Genomic DNA, 17,801 nt, shown 5'->3' with positions numbered 1-17,801 from the left:
TGTTTTTAAGCTTATTTCACTTTCCTGTGAAGACAGACCTTTTCTACTTTGAGGGTTTGGGAATTTTTTCAACAAATTAAATTATGTGAGAAAACAATAAAAAATCTATATTGACTTACTTGACACAAATGGCATATATGTGAAGAAAGGAAAATACATACAGAAGGAAAAATATTTAAACATATTTATTTTTGGCTGTATAGTCTGGGTAAGTCTTTGATAAATGAAAAATAGAGCTTAGGAATAGCTAAGAAACTATCTTCTACATTGTATGCTTACTAACAACGCAGAAAACAGACTGATCATTCTAAGTTGCACATTTTCTAGTCCAGTGAAAGTAACAAGTAAGAAGAAATGATAAAGTAGAATTGATTTTACTGGAGACAAAAATATCTTGCATTGACCTTCAGTGTTGGTAATTGCTATATACATGTGCAAAATTTTCCAGTTATACAAAGTAATTTTTTTTTCATAAAAGTATTTTATTCACTTGGTTGGGTTTTTTATATTTCTAAAACAGTCTTTGAGAAGTCAGCTTTAAATCTGGCAGTGAGGTTTTCTAATATTAAAAAAAAAATAAAAATTAAATTCCTCAGTTTTGAAGTTGGCCTCTTCATCCTCACTTATTCCAATAACTAAAAATATCTAGACTATTTTGTGAGATTTAGAAGATGCTGCAAAAATCATTCATATAGTTTGAGATGTATATATTGCCATTAGCAAAACTGCTGAGAACACTTACATAAATCTTCATCTTTGAAAAGACCTGGAGTTATCATGAAACCGAAAATTACATTTCCATATGCTCCGGTTCTAGGCAGAGGAAATATCCTTCTACTGGATACATTAGCCCCGATAATTGTGTCATTTGCTCCAAAACTTGCCAAAATATAGGGTCCTTCACCAAGACCTAAGGGAAGAAAAATCAAATAGAAAAAAAAATCCTCATTGCATAACATACAAAACTTAAGTCCTAATTTTCCACTTGTTTTCACTTGATAGTGGAAACATGCATAATGCTGTCCTTAAATTTAAGCCTGGTAGGCAGCTAAGCACCACAGAGCTGGTCACTGACTCCACACCCCCAAAGAGAATCAGGAGGGAAGAACTGAAAAAAACTCATGGGTGGAGATAAAGACAGTTTAATTTGGTTTGTTTTTTGGTTTTAATGAAGGAAAGAAAAAGAAACAAAGGAAAACAATTAAAAGAAAAGTGATGCGAAAAACCCAATTCCTCACCACCAGCCAATCAATGCCTAACTGGGCCCTAAGCAACATATGCTCCAGTGTATTGGGTCTGGCTGAGCTAGAGTTCATTTCCCCATAGCAGCCCTCACAGTGCTGATGCTTTGCATTGGTAGCCAGAAGGGTGTTGATAACACACCAGTGTTTTGCCTACTGCTGAGCACAGTATCAGCACTGTAACATTCCTCCCTCAATCGAGAGCAAGATCCTGGGAGGGAACCCAAGTAGGCCAGCTGACCCGAACTGACCAAAGGGATATTCCAGACCATATGACGTCAGCTCAGATATAAAAGCTAAGGCAAGGAGAGGGAAGGCAGGGATTCATTATCTCCCACAGCTGCCTGCTGAGGAACCATTATGCGTACTGAAGCCCTGCTTCTTGGGAATGGCCAACCATCGCTGCTCATGGGAAGCAGAGAATAAACCCAGCTGTCTTTCACTTCACTTCACTTCACTTCACTTTTGTGTACACAAGATTCCACTTTGCTTTTGCTTTAAAGAAACTGCCTTATCCCAACCCATGAGTTGTTTTTCCACCTTACTCTCTCCCTTGTCCGGCTGGGAAGGGGAGTGATAGAGTTGCTGGGTGGGAACCTTGGCATCCAGCCGAGATCAACCCACTACATCCAGAAAACTTCCCTCACAGTTTTTATTGCTGAGCACAACATTATATGTTCTGCAACATCCCTTTCATCAGTTAGGGTCAGCTGTCCCACCTGTGTCGCCTCCAACTTCTTGTGCATCCCCAGCCTGCATGAGAAGCAGCATGAGAAGCAGCAAAAGCCTTGATACTGTGTAAGCAGTAACTAAAACACCATTTTCATCATGAATACAAAATATATCATCATATTAACTATATAAAGAAAGTTAGCTCTATCCAAGCCAAAACCAGTACTCCTTCCTACTTTTTCACAGAACTGTAGAATTGTTTAGGTTGGAAAAGACCTTTAAGATCATTAAGTCCAACTGTCAACCTACTCCTACCATGATGTTCACCATTAAACCATGTCCTCAAACATTTTTGAGTAAGGTAAAATTCCCTGCTACAAAGTAATTGTGGAAATTCAGTTATACCTAGGAAAATCTACATGCTACTACTCTACTGGGGCAGCCAGGAGGAGAAACGAATCATCTCTATATGATGCTCATTATAGGATGTAAGTTGCTAAAAAAAGATAAATTAAAATTCACATTCATATCATTGCATTTAGTCAAGTTTCCCTTTCCTTTCAACATCTTGCTCCCTACAAAACACGTGCACAGTATCCAAATATTAGAGGGGATGACACAGGAGTTTATTTTATTAAATCAGTACCACTCTCATTCTAAGGTACTGTTCTTTTTAGAGTACAGTAGTTGTGAGACTCACGCATACATCCCAAAACATATCAATTTCAAAATATTGTAGGTCCCAGTTCTGAAATTTACAGTACAAGCATAAGCTAACATCCTTCTAGAGCTTCTCCCTGACTTCAGTAATATGCTATATGGTGGATTAATCCACCCACACATTGAACATTATGAGGTTATTATTTGAGGTATTAAGGATTACTAAGATCATTCAACACAGCTGGGCCACTGACCTTTACTCATTAAAAATAGAAGTAATGTTAAAACTACATACATCAAGTCCAAGAGAAAGCCCATAAATTAATTCAACCGAGTTTTTAAGGCAGGAATATCAAATACTACATACCTTGATTGTAATATTCACAGTCATAAGCTAAAAGAAAAAGAAAAAAGGTACATTATTCTTACAAAGTAGCAAGAGAATCCATGCATATTTGCATCCTAAAAAATGTAAATTTCACTTTCAGCAGCGGAAGTTTCATCTTCCACAAGATATTTCAGCCAGGGATTTTATTTCCTTAGGCTTTTGTTCAATGACATACAGCAGTATTTCAGTAGATGTGCCGGGACAGCAGACCTGAAGCATGAAATATTCTATAGCTAAGAACTCTTCTTGATGTCAATGAAAAGAAGAATGGACTGGATCTGTTTGCAGCCCTACACGGAGCACTGGATGTACCCCAGATCTGTTACAAAGGTGCCTTTCCAGTAGTCTCTGCACTAGCACACCCTGAGCACAGTCACCCCTCTTCAGTAAGACAGCAGGGTGTATAAGGCTAGCACAGCTAACACGCAGACAGCCTGAAAAATGTGAAGTACGTTTATTATCCACCTACTTCTGTCATATTTGTCTAATTGGGCAGCAAAAAGGCCAAAGGCCTCAGAGATGAGCTCTGGTGCATGGTCAGCCCAGATACCCACCACAGAGCAAAGGAGATCGCCAGTGGATTGCTGCTCCCTGCTGGCAGCACTTGTGGGCATAAGCTGCAATACTGGTACACAAACACTCGCAGTCTCCACCAAGATTGCAGTTGCATGTATCTGTGTGACAATTTTTGATAAAAGAAGTCACATCAATCTGTAGGGGGATAAAAAAAGGAAGAGAAAAAGAGGTTATTTAAATGCATGAGCTGTTTGAATTTTTGTTGTAGCATTTTCAGCAGGAGTTATACTTCTGGATTGACTGAAAGAATTAAACAAAAAAATAAGTTATTTTCCAAAGTTTGGGCATATTCCTACACAGAAAGTACAGTTTAAATGATCAGCTTATACCTATGTTACATGTTAAAAGAAAATTTCAGCCAGTGACTGCCAACAAACTTGTCTCTACACACACCTGCTGTTCATCAATTTTGGACAGTATATTGAAGACGGATGTTCTGCTTTTTTTTATATGGCAAATACTGCCATCTATAGTCATCCTGTCACTTTTGCATGAAAAATAACAAAGTCACAGCTACGGCTATGATTACCAAGTAATTAAAGTAATAATTTGTAGAGAGGGTTTTGCCCAGAGAAAGAAAGCTTAAGCACACTGGTGACATTTTGCAAAAAAATACTTCTGCACTTATCAAGATTTTAATATAATTTGCCCCCAAAACTTCATTAGATCAGAAATCCATATCCTCATTCTAAAATACTATAACATTATTTCATGGTTTTACATGATACATTGTTCCCTAAGTTTAAATCATCATTTTTGTAATGTTGAGCAATGTTTCCAAAACAGCGTTCTTACTCAACACATGAAATGTTTAAAGCAACGCTTTTCTTCAGTTTAGTCTCTGGTCTAGCTCAGCTGTAAAGCACTCAAATGGCACACGTCAGATTACAGAAATACCATCACAGCAACAAAGCAGCACTTATCTAACACAGAGGCAGCTTCTCAGCTGGCAGCTGCTAGAAGCTGTCAGGGGCTCGATCAAGATTGACTTTCTGCCTTCAGTAGAGAGTGATGCCATTTTGCTTTCATTCTTTTTCTTATTTTGAAAACAGGGATACCACTGAGAACACGGAGAACACACACGAGCATTAGTTCCACTGAAAACAACTGCAGTAGTTATGCAGGAATCACTAAACAGCAGATTGGCTTCAAAGACCTCAACCTGTCTCTCGTGCCTGCAGGACAGCATCTCTCCATGGGTCAGAAATATCCTGCTGTTGTGACAAACTGGGAGCCTTAGGTCAAAGTTCTTAATGAGCTTAGGAATCATGAGGAAGACCTTTTTTTCTGCAAGTGTTGAGGCTTCTTAGATTCTGCTGAATTCAGTGCTTAACTGGGCAACTGCAATCCATCAGTTGCTGCCAGCCAGAAATGCAAGATTTTTGTCTCCCTGAAAACTGGGTTTTCCAGCCTGAGTTGAACTCTGAGGCCACGTGTCCCACAGGCAGGAGCTTCCCTCCATGCACGGCAGGATCCGCCATCAGCCGCAGAGCAGGAGCAACAGTAATAGTGCTGCTCCAAGCACGTCTGAAACCCACATCTATGTTTTCCATCCTTTCCATGCCCCCAGTGTCAGTCTCTGCTGGGGCTTTTTCCTTGGCACCCAGTTCTCCACCCCTGTAGCTAGCAGTCTTCTGCAGATGCCCTTGATAGGAGGTCACTTTACATTACATTTGCAGGAGCTGTATTTTCACATGCTAATAAACAGGTTTTAAAAACACATGAAAGATGTTTGCTTTACAGGCTGAACCATAGAAGATACATATGTATGTGTGAAAATACTTGACTATGTTTTGCACCTGACATATATTTTTTAACATAATTATGCTAAATTTTTGGCGTAATGTTTTCAAATTTTCATCACAACATGGATAAGATATAGAAAATGAATATTCAAGAGAAAACATCTTTCTTTATGAGTTGTGATAATACAGCTTCTTAAAAACTCTCAAAAGTTCCATTTTTATTTATTACTTGTCACTTCTAAAATACACTCATCACTATGTTCTCAGGCACATGCTCAAAAAATTCTTTACATAGTAACTTAAGTCAACACTAATAAATCTCTTGGGTTAAGCTACTGCAACCTCCTACACAGGCAAATGCCTAACCATGTTAATATCAAACTTCAGTTTTGAAAGTCAGGAGGTTCAGCTGCGACATCTAATATTAAGCATTTAGTGTTAATAGTCATAAAGAAAATAAGAGACTGAGACAAAAAGTTATAGCGGTTCTTGCTTGCCCAGGTGTAAAGAAGTGCCTAAATACCTTTGGGAAGCTAAAATCAAAAATAGGGAAAAATGTATAAAGCATGTTTTGCATTGATAAGAGGTGGATTAAAATGGAACAAAAGATTACCACAAAAGCTGTTGTTGCCCCCATCTTGTCTAGACTGACCTAAGGACGTTCTTGTAACTCAAGTTCCAGGCTCAGCCAGGTATTGGGAAAACAAGGACACCAAGCCTCAGAGTTTTGATAAAAAGCAGATGATGAGCTGTCCACTAATTAAAAATATCAACAGCTCTGAAGCTGAAATCTTGGTTTCTCAAATTTCTTTCTATATTGAACAGGATAATTAACAAAATAACACCATTTGAGATAATGAATAAAATCAAAGAGAACATGACTTTCACTATTCAGTCTACTAACTCACAACTCCCAGTTATCACTATTATGAAATAGGCTCCAGTCTTGAAAGGAATGAGGAGCTCTGCACAAACATAGCCCACCCTCAAAGAGATACTTGCAGGGCTTTGCTCTGTATCCTCCCTGACATTCAGACTGAGGGGAATGGCAAGAAGAAATTAATTGCTGTAATTTTATTATTTTCATGACAGAATATCTTGGATATTTAATAAACTTACCACATTGCGACAAGGTGCAAAAACATCACTGTATAAAACTGAGCATTCCTTTTTGGCATAAGGGAACTTGCTCTGATGTACATCACATGGTCTCAGCGTTTCATTTGGGCTCTTGCACTTGAAAACAAGCAAAAACGCCACAAATATTTTATAGTTAGGTGTGTTTATCACAGACTCAGATACACTGTAGTATCATATAATTCAATACTTGCATAATCGGAAAACAAAAGTTTAAATACTATCTTCTTCATCGTCCTCTTTCCCTGATTTGTTGTTATAATTGAAAGCGTTTTCACAAAAAAAGAATCTTTGTGTTTTGTTTTGAAGTACTAAAATGTTCCTGCTGTCTGCTCAGTGCATCAAGACAAAATGTTTTCTTTGTGACACATTATAATCATTACCAGAGTAACCAACTGTAACATCACAAACAAATACATGGTCCAAATCCATCCTGGGTGGTTTTGTGCTGACTTTAAATGGAGTCACACTGCGGATGGCTTTAGCCCTGTAAGTTCAAATAAAGAAGCAGCAGTAGGAAGGGAGCAACCCATTAAAAAAAAAAAGTAGAGTCAAAGATCATCATGATAACTCAAAAATGGCTGAGATACAACTCCCTCCCTTAAAGTCTCTCTTCAAAAAGAAAAACAAATGAACAGAAAAATATAACAAAATGACACTCAGCTCAGAGAATGTGAGTTCATCCATGCTCTCTTGGTGCAGCAGAGAAGCCCAGGAGGGCTTCTAATGATGAATCCATAGGCATCACTGGAGTGTCTCGAAGCAGCCTTAGCTGCAGTGCAGTTGTCCACCTACACTGCCCTCCTGTGCAGTTGCTCAGACATGACTGTGAGGGGATGGGGTGCCACTCCCAGAAGGGAGAAGCCCTGAAAGCATCCCAGGCTTCACAGCGCTAATGCAAGCATGATTGCCAGTAATAGAACTGGCTTCTAGGCCTCCAGCTATCGAATACTCCTTTACAGTACAGGATACATCACCACAAAGGCCAAAGGTCCTTTTTGAAAAAATCCCCGAGGCCTACTGCAGGGTCAGATGAAGTATCTGAGCAGAGGCTACCAGAGAGGCCCAGGCTGAACTTAGATCCTAAGTGCTCCGGCAGACACTGAGATCAGGAGATTACACAAAATTTAACAAATACATATATATATACATATATATATATAAATACGCTAGAAGTTAATGTGCTATGCAAACACTACACATTGTTTTAAAGCAGCCACTGAACTGATAAAATGGCAAAGAAAAATTCGCACACTTCATACACATTTGTTTATCTACGACCTTCTAGACAAGCAATATAAATACCAACACTACACACTTGCCTTGCTTGCTCACACAATTTTAACATTTTATGTAGAACAAAACACATTCAAAGGGAGATATGGAGGCAGAAGAGCCTCAAAATCATTATTCCAAAGCATTCTTTCATGAGGCAAGAGATATTTGTTCATCTTCCTGCTGTGTCAAGGAGACAATAAATTAAAAACTGGTTCTGACAGACATCCAAAAGGAGTGTTTTATAAATACTGATTTTTCAGGAGGTTCACAAGGTTATAAAACTTTACATCATTTCAGCACAAATGAAAAAAATACCTATTCTTCTGTGTTATAAAACCCAGTTGCATCATCCACTCTCTACAGTTCCCTTTCTTCCCCTCAGAAACCAAGTTTCTGTACTGGCTGTGCCTGTTGCTGTTCTGAGCCTTTTCCTCCCATCCCTTCATCACCTCTGGTTTGTCAGTTTATTTTCTGTTCACAACTAAATTAAATCATTTTTTTCAGTGTTCAGAAAGAAACTTTTTTCCAGACCTTTTTTCCCATCATTCAGGTTCAATTTACTTTCAGTATCCTGGTGCCTCTAACACCAGAGAAATTACATTTGTTTCTAAAACTGGGATGAATCAAAAATAACAGAAGCAATGTACCTAACTTTGTAGAAAACTGAAATCCAGACAACTATAATGATTGTCTTACATAGGGGAAAACATATTCTTCCCTGAAGAGATTTTTTGCTTTCATTTAAATTCAGTATGTGTTTGCTATAACATAAGACCTTAACACATTTCACATCTACAGACATAAAAATTAAAATACCCTCTTATGCAGTGACCGTAAGTTTAGAAAATATCTGTGCATCATTTGCTTATACCGTGCTCATTTATAAATTAAAATTATCATCTCTTTCTCTAATGTTTTACTGGACACGGGACTTACCTGTCCTAATACCCAGCTGTCTCCAAACACCTGTGCATTTCTCACCTCCATGTTGTTTGATGTAGTCAGATCATTTGAAGTATATTTGTCAAAATTTCCACACAAACCTGCCAATTTACCCTGGAAGAGAAGAACAATTTTTTTTCTTACAAACTGACAGTCAATAATTGGTACAATTACACACATGGAATGTATTTTTTAACTGAAAAAGCTGAATGCAACTCTGACTTATACTTTAAAAATATCTGACACTCTGCTATTCTTACGGTTCCATATTGCAAATATCTTATTAAGAGAAATCAGTGGATTTCTTCTTGTTTTCCAGAACCTGTTCTTACTGTCTGCCTGTGAAAATGGACTGGAATCTAGTAATAATTCTTCTGAAAGCTTAGTAGTGCACCCAGTGCAAAAGTCAAAAGTTCAGGTGAATTACCTCATGATTGTGAAGTCTGACTAGTTATTGTCATTAAAACTTGCTGCTTCTAATTTTAGCTCACAATAGCAAGCATATTTGTAGTAACAGTTATAAAAGAGACAGCTGCAGATTTCTGGTGTTGGGCATGTGCTGTTGATGGAAAAAGTATATATACATGCATGCATATATAAATATATAGGAAAATAGAAATTTCTGCGCAACAGTAAAAAGTAGAGTTGGATTTCTAAAGTGCTGTGGCTCCTGCTAATAAATTCCTTTTTCTTAAGGTCTGCTGCAGACATTATCTAACTAAACTGCAGCTTCTGGAAGAAACAGTCGCTGGAAACAGAAAAAGCTGGAATTATTCGTGTTCCTGCATGCAACCTGTAGAACTCACTGCTAGCTTACTGAAAAACAGGAGATTTTTTTTTCTTTTCACTCTGTGTATTTATTGATGATGAATCAGCTTGTAGGTGAAGTAAGTATTTTATGGCTATTTTGACAAAAGCCTATAATAATTTTGCTTTAATACCACATTAGATGGTCATTATAGCTTTGACTTACACTTTGAAAAATCTGATACTGTACTCTAGCATAGCATGCTTTCTTTTGTTTTGCTGAAAGAGCCCCATCTTGATACATGTGTTCATGTTTGAAACAAAACAGAAATGTAATTCTGAAATGCACATATAAGGTTATTCTGCCAGGACCCAAAAACTGAGTTACAGAGACACCAAGATAGATGATGATGTAGGAATGGAAAAGAGAAGAGCAACTGGCAAGAGACGGAGCCTCGTATTCTTCCCTGAATCATGGCTGAACCCTGTCTCAATATACCCGTTAGGTTTAAATGTCAGTTTTTGTCAAAATCCTTTCCTGTGTCTTGTCTTCTTAAATTAAACCCAAGATATGACTACATCTCTTCATCTCAGAAGCCTCTATTACATCTCAGGGTGCAGTTCCATCATCAATCTAATCCAATCTGTGCTATAAACCTGCCGTCTTCCCCCTCACTAGATATGGAATTAAGAAAACATGCAGTGAACTGGGTAACTCAAAACTAACTCTTCCTTCCAGCCCCCAAAGTATCTTTGAGTCAGAGTTGAATCCCTGCTTGTCTCCAAGGTTGCAACATATGGAGCAACAGAGTAAACGTGCATGTAGGAACCACTGTTTCTCTTCAGAAGCCACGTTCTCCATCTCTTCTTACCTGGGAAATGCTAGCAGCTGAACACCATGATAAACAGCTATATCACTGGGAAAGCTAGTCTTGAAGAAAAGACAATCACAATTATTCAATAAGAGATCACATTAGTGATATAGAGAAGCTACACAAAATCTCAGGTTTTTATTTTGGCTCACCTTCCACTGAGGTCCAACTTTAACATGCATCATAGTCTTCTTATCCCACAGAATTGTAATGTCCTGTTCTGGAAAGTGTATCACGGTATAATATCCAGCCTTCCAAAGCTGATATTTAGATTTGTTTTCCTGTCCCCTTAAGGTCTTCTGACAGAAATGATTATTAATTAAGATCTAATAAAGTAATTCTACCAAGGTATACAGCCAGTTATCTACAAAGCGTATATTGAAGAATACTTGATCTTTAGCATATAGGTGAATCAATATTACTAGAAATGTTTTTTAATACTTTGATATTTTGTCTTTTCAATTTTTCAAGTTTGCTTTGATTTTTTACTTTGGTTTCTCTTTCAAAACCAAGTGGAAAGAAACTCATAAATGCCAGTATGTTTCAACTCCTTGAGACTTTTGAGCAGTCTTCTTTGTAGGACAGGTAGAACTTGAAAAAAGCAATGAAAAAAAAAGATGTGTCCTGGGACCTGCTGCTTTATTTGGGCCTAGGCACTTGTATTATACTAACTCAGACTGAGAGACGCTTTCCAAAAACATGCTCCTTTAGAGCTGTAAATTTGCAATGCTTATCTTAAAGGGCAACCCAAAAAGGAAAGAAATTAACTAACCTGCTTCTCAGAAGGTTCACTAAAATAAATCTCAGTGTCTCCAACAGTGATGAAAACATTCTTTGAGCAAACGATATCATTGTCAAAGCACTTTTTGTTTTGAGCAATTATAGATATATTTGAGTTATCTGTGCTCTGCAACATTAAGAAGAAATCATGTTACTTGCAGATTCAATTGCATTTCACTTCTGCAGATTTATTCTAGGCTTACCATCACAAAAAGATGGATAATTTGGTATTCCCACATTTTTGAAATAAATTTAAGAAAGTTACCAAACAAGGAAATGGATTTTTAAATTCAAAGATGAACCCACGAACAACTCAAACTTTGGAGTTAAACACAAAGAGCCATTATGTTCAGCTGTGACTCCTTTTCCTGAGGACTTCACAAACTCAGAGGACCAGCCTACCTCTAAAATAAGAGTCTAGTTTAGGCTTTTAAAATGTGCTTATACATGGAATTGAATATTTATGGCTCAGTGCGGTTGTCAAAATTGAGACATGCTATAAAAAAAGCTTTATTTTTAAACCAAGGTACATGAGATCAAGCTGTTTTCATATTTTTAAAACCAAGAATCCTACCATCTGTCAGTAGTGGATAGAACAGTTTTTGTACCTCCACCCATCAAAATTCACAAAACCATGAGTCATACTCAATGTTCTTGGAGGGGGCAAAGGTTTCTGCTGATATTTTTGTTTGTGGGGTGTTGGTTTTTTCTACATTTAGAAGATTTGAATACTTTGTCGTCTTTTGATTTACTGGTATTTTAGTACCTAAAATTCAAGTCTACTACCTTCCTAACTCCATACCTCTTGGCTCTCCAGCCTGTAAATTAATTTTGAATTCTAGGCACAAAAAAAACCACTTTTGTACCTTGGTTTAATATGTCTGTTTATTCACCTACAGCTTCTGTGGTTCTGTGGTTCTTCTGTCTCCTGCACCTTGGTGCAGGAAAAATGTATTTTCAGAGTTGATAACACTACCACAAACAAAACCAAGGTTAACTTACTCTTACTATTTCTTATTTTAATTTGCTTTCCAGTTCATTTCTGTACCAATCCTTGCAAAACAACAAGCAGCTGTAACTATAGAAACTACTTGAGAGAGTTAACTTCATAACATTAACATGAGCCAATAATAGTGCTTCTGATTCTGGTTTAATTTTTAATGGAATTCAGTCCTACAGTCATCACAAACCAAAATAAAAATAAAAGATAAGACAGATATGAAATAAAAAAGCTATATATCTCACCCACCAAGTCATCTAGTCTTATATGGGACACTTGGGTAGTGCTGGGAACAAAGATGTTTAAACTCCTTTTCTTACTCCCATGGTCCTTTAGACACTCTCTGAGACTATGATTTGATGAAACTAATTGCAGGTGCTAAAAGCCATGGTGGGCAAGATGGGAATTTCCCCGTTCTGGGAACTCCTCTTGGCTCCCAGCATTTCTCTTGGAGAGCTCCTCTTGGCTGTAATGGGAGAATCCCTTGCCTTGGTTTGTGCCCACAGCATTTCTCCCCAGAGCTTTGCTCCCTCCTGTGGTCAGTGTACTCCTGAAAGGTGCTGGCTGTTTACTCCTAACCACTCCTTGCATTTGCACGCTTATTTTTTCCTTTTTCATCAGAACTCAAGAATTAAAAAAAAAAAAAAATCAGCAAATTTTCCTCACTGGTGAGGAGCACTGCACACAGAAAATACAGATGCTATAGGAAGCAGTTTGTATGTTTTTTCTTAATAAAGGTCATAGTGACCAAGCTCTCCAAAGAACACTAAAATAAAACCAAACCCAACCCCAGATGACAGAAAGTGTAGAGGTATTTTTTTGCCACACAGAGGAGGTGTTACAGTTTTGCTGCCCTTAGTCTAGCACGGCCCACAAGCCAGAGGTTGCTGCTACTTTGCATAGAAAACACTCTACAGCAGGCATGAGCTAATGCAATGAACACAAGGTGTGGAAGACTGCCTGCAAGCTCTGTGTTACTCTAATGCCAGGGCTCAAGAAACAGATGGTATTTGTCAGCAGTTAGCTTGGAAGACAATAGTTACAGTGAGTAGAGTTAGTCACTAACTGCATAGTGGTAAGGGGGTGTAAGAAATCAGCTCTCCATGATTTAGCAGGGGAATTCAGTTTAAAAGTATTGAAAGCTTCAAGGTAAAGAAAAGTTCATCTATTCCATTCTGTTGTAAAGTTGTTTTAGGTTGCAGTCAGAATAAAATTGGTCACAACCTTATTGGGAAATACACTGTGTTTTAATTAAGCCAGGCTCGCTGCTTGAGTCAGTACAACAATTATTTCCCTCCAAGTCAGGTAACAGCCCAGAGCATTTTTGGATTTATTGGAGGTGATGTTGTAAATTAAAAAGGAGACAATCTCATTAATTTTGTAGATAGGATACAAGCTGATACATTTTGTATCTGGCCAAATGAAAAGTGAACAAGGAAGCTACCTCCCCACCATGACTCAGTACAGAGAAGGACTTTGCTTGCAGTCTCTGGGTCTTTTTGATGTCTAAGACATTGTGGGCTCTTTTCATTGCAGAATTAATTCCTCTTCAGTTAACCTAATATCAGCAAAAGGGGACACTCTGAGTTAATAGGGAACATTGTCTTCACTGTAAGAAAAGACGTGGAGGCCTTGATTTTAAATAAGGATAGTTAAATCAGGCTAATTATCCCACAGTAAAAATACACCTTTTTTGGCAATGAAGACAAGTCCTTGAAGCAGGAGCGAGTAGCTGTATTAGCTATGCTAATTGAAGCTGCTGCCTGTGCCTGACAGTCCAGGCCAATCCCTTCAGCTGAACAGCATCAACATACTCAAGTCAGAAGTTTTTGTGTATGGTTGGGATTTGAGCCAAGGGCAAAGCTGAGTTATATTTCAAGTTAACTCTGCAATAGAGAGAAGCCTGGAGCCAGGAAGTGTTTTGCTGACCAAAGCCAGAACAAGGAGTCCTGAAGACATGTGAAGTGCTTCCTTACTTGTAGGACTGCACGATGGTGTTAATTTACTAGAAATGATGCAGGATGGAAATGCAGAGAGACAGTGGTGATGGTTCAGTATAAATAAGCCAGACATTTAAGAAAAAAGGGCTGTGCATTAAATCCTAAGTAATCTATGCTTTCTCTTTTTCTAATTAAACCTTAGACCTAAACCTAAACACAAAAAACATCATTATGGATTACAGATCCCTTACGGCTCAAAGCTTTCACAAAAATATTTGCTCTACATACATACTCTTGCCATTACTTCCATCACAGTCTTCAAGTTATTCTATAACTGCTGCACATGCAGCCTCCTCTTTCAACAAATCAAAAATAAAGTGCAATTGAAATTGAGTACTTAACTACTGCCAATGCAAAAGAAAAGACTATTAGATAAAGTGAGGATCATCTTTTAATGTTTATATAAGACAGTGAAGTCTTAGGCAAATCTCAAGAGTTCTTAGGGAATGTAATAGTATAAATTATAATGATCGAGTTCCATCTCTCCAATCTGCACTGAATCCAGACAGATATGAAAACAAGCGTTTGTCACTACCACTAGAAGAAATGTCTGAGTAGACACTAGGAGCAGGTCTAATGAATAACAAGGTGGGGGGTTCTGTTGGTTTTGGGGTTTTTTTCTGCACAGCCTTTTTCCAAGGCAGAGTCACTCTTTACCTTTTTAGGTAAAATGCACCCAACAGGGGATGTACCACAGTTCATCACGTGAAACCTACTTACGCTGACAGAAACTAGAAATAAAATGGTTTTCCCACTGCAAGAGTATCTTCCCACGTAAATTACCATATCCAGTCTGTTCCAACTTAATGTCAGTTTCTTTGTGATAACATGGGGTTGCCAAGCAACAGAAAAGACAGAGTCACAGCTCTGGGCAGTCAGTCAAAAGCTCATTGTCAGTCCCACTTCTCAGGACATTCTTTTTCTAGACTTTGCTGCACTTTTTTTCCATATTTCTTCCTAGTCAAAAAAGCAAAGCACTGCTTTCCTTTTTCCTCTCTCTTTCTTTTTTTTCTTTTCTTTTTTTTTTTTTTTTGGCAGTGCTTGGGAATGCTAGAGTTTATTTTTGTTATGAACCTTCTATTTCAATGTCCTGTTAGAAATTTTCTATCCCTTTTAACCAATAACAGTACTGTACAGTGTGCTTACATAGTCAAAATGTAGCCTGGGAGAGGACAATTTAAAAGTGGCTGTATTTATTTCTTTGAAAGTTTCATTCAAATCTCTAACTGTTCAGCGTAATGACTCATTCCATTCTTAATACCCCAATTTACCCACTGTTTTTGGTTTGTTCCCTACAATATACTAACTTGCAAACTAGATTGGACATAAAGGCATCTAAGGACATACTGGAGATAGATTAGTCCTATCTTCCTTTTGTTTTAATGACACTTTAGATGTTTTCTAGCCACACAAACAAGTGCGAAAAGCTCTAAAAATAGAGAAAAAATATACAGTAATTTAAAAAGTAGAATTTGCTTTCTCCTTTGTGCATATTTCAGAGAGATACCCTTAGCTCTGTTCAGATCTCACATTTCAGGAGATTTTATGGAAAGTCAGAATTACTTTGGTTGTTGTTTACTGGGCTCTGAATTTCTTCTGAAGGAACTTAACAATTGAAACTATTACCTCTAGTAAGATTGATCCTAGGAGAAGTAAAACATCTTAGCCCAGATTTAGTGAGCACTTAGGCATAAATATTTAATTGGTTTTGGAGAGCAGGAAAATGCCTTGGCACCTGACATGTACTTGCTGTTAGTTTCTTGTGCCATTATATTGGGGACTTGATTGCCAGATAATCCGTAAAAACACATTAATTATGCAAAACTTATTTTAATTTACACCAAGAAGCATCTCTTATTGAAAGACTTCTTTTGTTTTCCTGCTGCACAAATTTCTCCTGTACCTTTATATATACATTCCATGTAATTTTTATTTCATCCCTGCTTTTGCATTCTGCACAAATTTGTATCATCAAATGTTCTTTCCCATCGCTATTAAAGCAATGGAGCAATATTACTTGGAGTCAACAGATGGCACTGATACACATTGTCTCAGTTTGGGAAGAAATCCACATGAAAGTTGGGAAAAAATACTACAGGAAAGATAGTAGGTGATCCTCTTACAGGAGAGAGAAAAGAGAGAAAAGGAATAGTAATAATACTTTTTTTTTCCCCCACTGATGTTATGCATTTCTATACAGGTATTAAAAAAAAGAAAAAAAACCACATTTAGGACCCAAGAACCTAATGACTAAATTGCTTATGCACATGCACATAAATTTTCTTTTCCTCTGCATCTACATGACTGCAGATTATTTTCACCTAAAATAGGGCGAGGAAGCTTGCAATACACTTGTAAGACACGACACATTTTTAGCTTTTTAGCGCAGTTGAGTAGAAATGGAGGAGTGCAACATGATTGAGTAGATTCACTGATGAAATGTCAAGGGGAGTGAGATTATTCCAGTTACTGACTCATCCTCAAACAACTTCCAGATGTTTGCTAATGCATCCATGACAACTCTTTCCTATTTCTTTAAAAGCGACTTCTGAAAAGGATACATCTCCAGCAGAATAAACTGTCAAAAACTCTAGGAAGCTGTATTACAAGAGCGTATACACACAGATATGTATGTATACAAGCAATAGGAAAAATATAGTATTATATAATATTTTCTTTATTATACATAGGTGATTTTGTAGAAGATTTTATTGCAATATAGACTTGTTGGATGTTCTGAGGTTTTGTCAACAATGAAATGCAAATAATTTTTTTAAATCTGCAGCTAATAATGAAAATAGATGACAGCAAATATTTTATTTTATCTACTTAAAATAGAACCTTGTTCTAACTCAATGTTTCTTAATTTTGAAAAAGTTGATTAATCAGATAGAGATCACTGGAAAGGTTTTGTTTTTCTTTTTTTATATTTTAAGAGAAACATACTAAAAGTTTTGAGAAAAGGTCATTTAAAGCAAATTTCCTTTTGTTTCATTTACCTATCTTTGCCAGCTTTTGTATCAGATTTGGCTTTTGCACAGGTCACATTACTTCAATTCCTGTCTAATTAAAAGTGAGACCGTCTGCAGATTAAAGATTTGGGAACATTTGAATATTTGTTTCCAAGTGACACATTATGTAACATGAGCTATTCTGAATTACAAATCAGCAGCACAGTTGGTGGTGTTAGTTTTAATATCTAAACATGTATTTTTATGGAACCTGTTAGTGTTGTTTTACTAATAAGTGCAAGACAAATGTCAATATTTTATCATTGTCAGTTGTAAAGATAAAGTAAAACATAACAGGAAAAAAAGGATAAGAGCTCCAGGAAATTATGGCAGGAGCTAGAAAGCTAGAACTTGCACAAAGCTTTTATGTTTTTCAGTATAAAAAATGTTAAATGTGTTCATTTACACTGCTGAAGTTTAGTTCTTATACATTCAGGGAAAAAAAACCCAACCCAACCTCATGTCCTGATCTAAGTCAAAGTAAATTTAATTCACACTGACAACAACCAGAGACAGAGGCTATAAACTGCTAGGCAGCATCCACAGGTGACTAGCCTGAGCTTCCCACCACTTCAAACACAACAAAAAGCTTTCATTTTACCACTGCCAACACATCATACAGCTTCTTGAAGCAACAGCACATGATGCTGGGGTTTATTTTTTACTGTGCTGTATCATCAACAGTCCACAAAGCTATACCCACTAGAGGTGCTCCAACTCAGGCAGTCATTCTTACAGGGAACTGCCTTTTC

The 17,801-nt window shown here is 37.3% G+C and overlaps 1 protein-coding gene across 1 annotated transcript in view; it reads right to left on the bottom strand.

Moving 5' to 3' along the window:
- OTOGL (otogelin like) overlaps positions 1-17,801 on the bottom strand; it is an 87,862-nt gene that overhangs the window by 32,360 nt on the left and 37,701 nt on the right. Inside the window, exons 24-30 of the mRNA XM_017804250.1 lie at positions 11,031-11,165; positions 10,411-10,557; positions 8,634-8,753; positions 6,402-6,518; positions 3,516-3,672; positions 2,941-2,967; positions 743-910 (exon numbers count right to left, since the gene is read on the bottom strand). Coding sequence (XP_017659739.1) covers positions 743-910; positions 2,941-2,967; positions 3,516-3,672; positions 6,402-6,518; positions 8,634-8,753; positions 10,411-10,557; positions 11,031-11,165 — 871 coding nt within the window. The remainder of the gene's footprint in view (positions 1-742; positions 911-2,940; positions 2,968-3,515; positions 3,673-6,401; positions 6,519-8,633; positions 8,754-10,410; positions 10,558-11,030; positions 11,166-17,801) is intronic.

This window comes from Lepidothrix coronata, unplaced genomic scaffold (genome assembly GCF_001604755.1).
Source record: "Lepidothrix coronata isolate B3197 unplaced genomic scaffold, Lepidothrix_coronata-1.0 Scaffold9, whole genome shotgun sequence".
Lineage (NCBI taxonomy): Eukaryota > Metazoa > Chordata > Aves > Passeriformes > Pipridae > Lepidothrix > Lepidothrix coronata.
The sequence above is the reverse complement of the archived record's forward strand: the minus strand, read 5'-3'. Positions and strand labels throughout refer to the sequence as shown.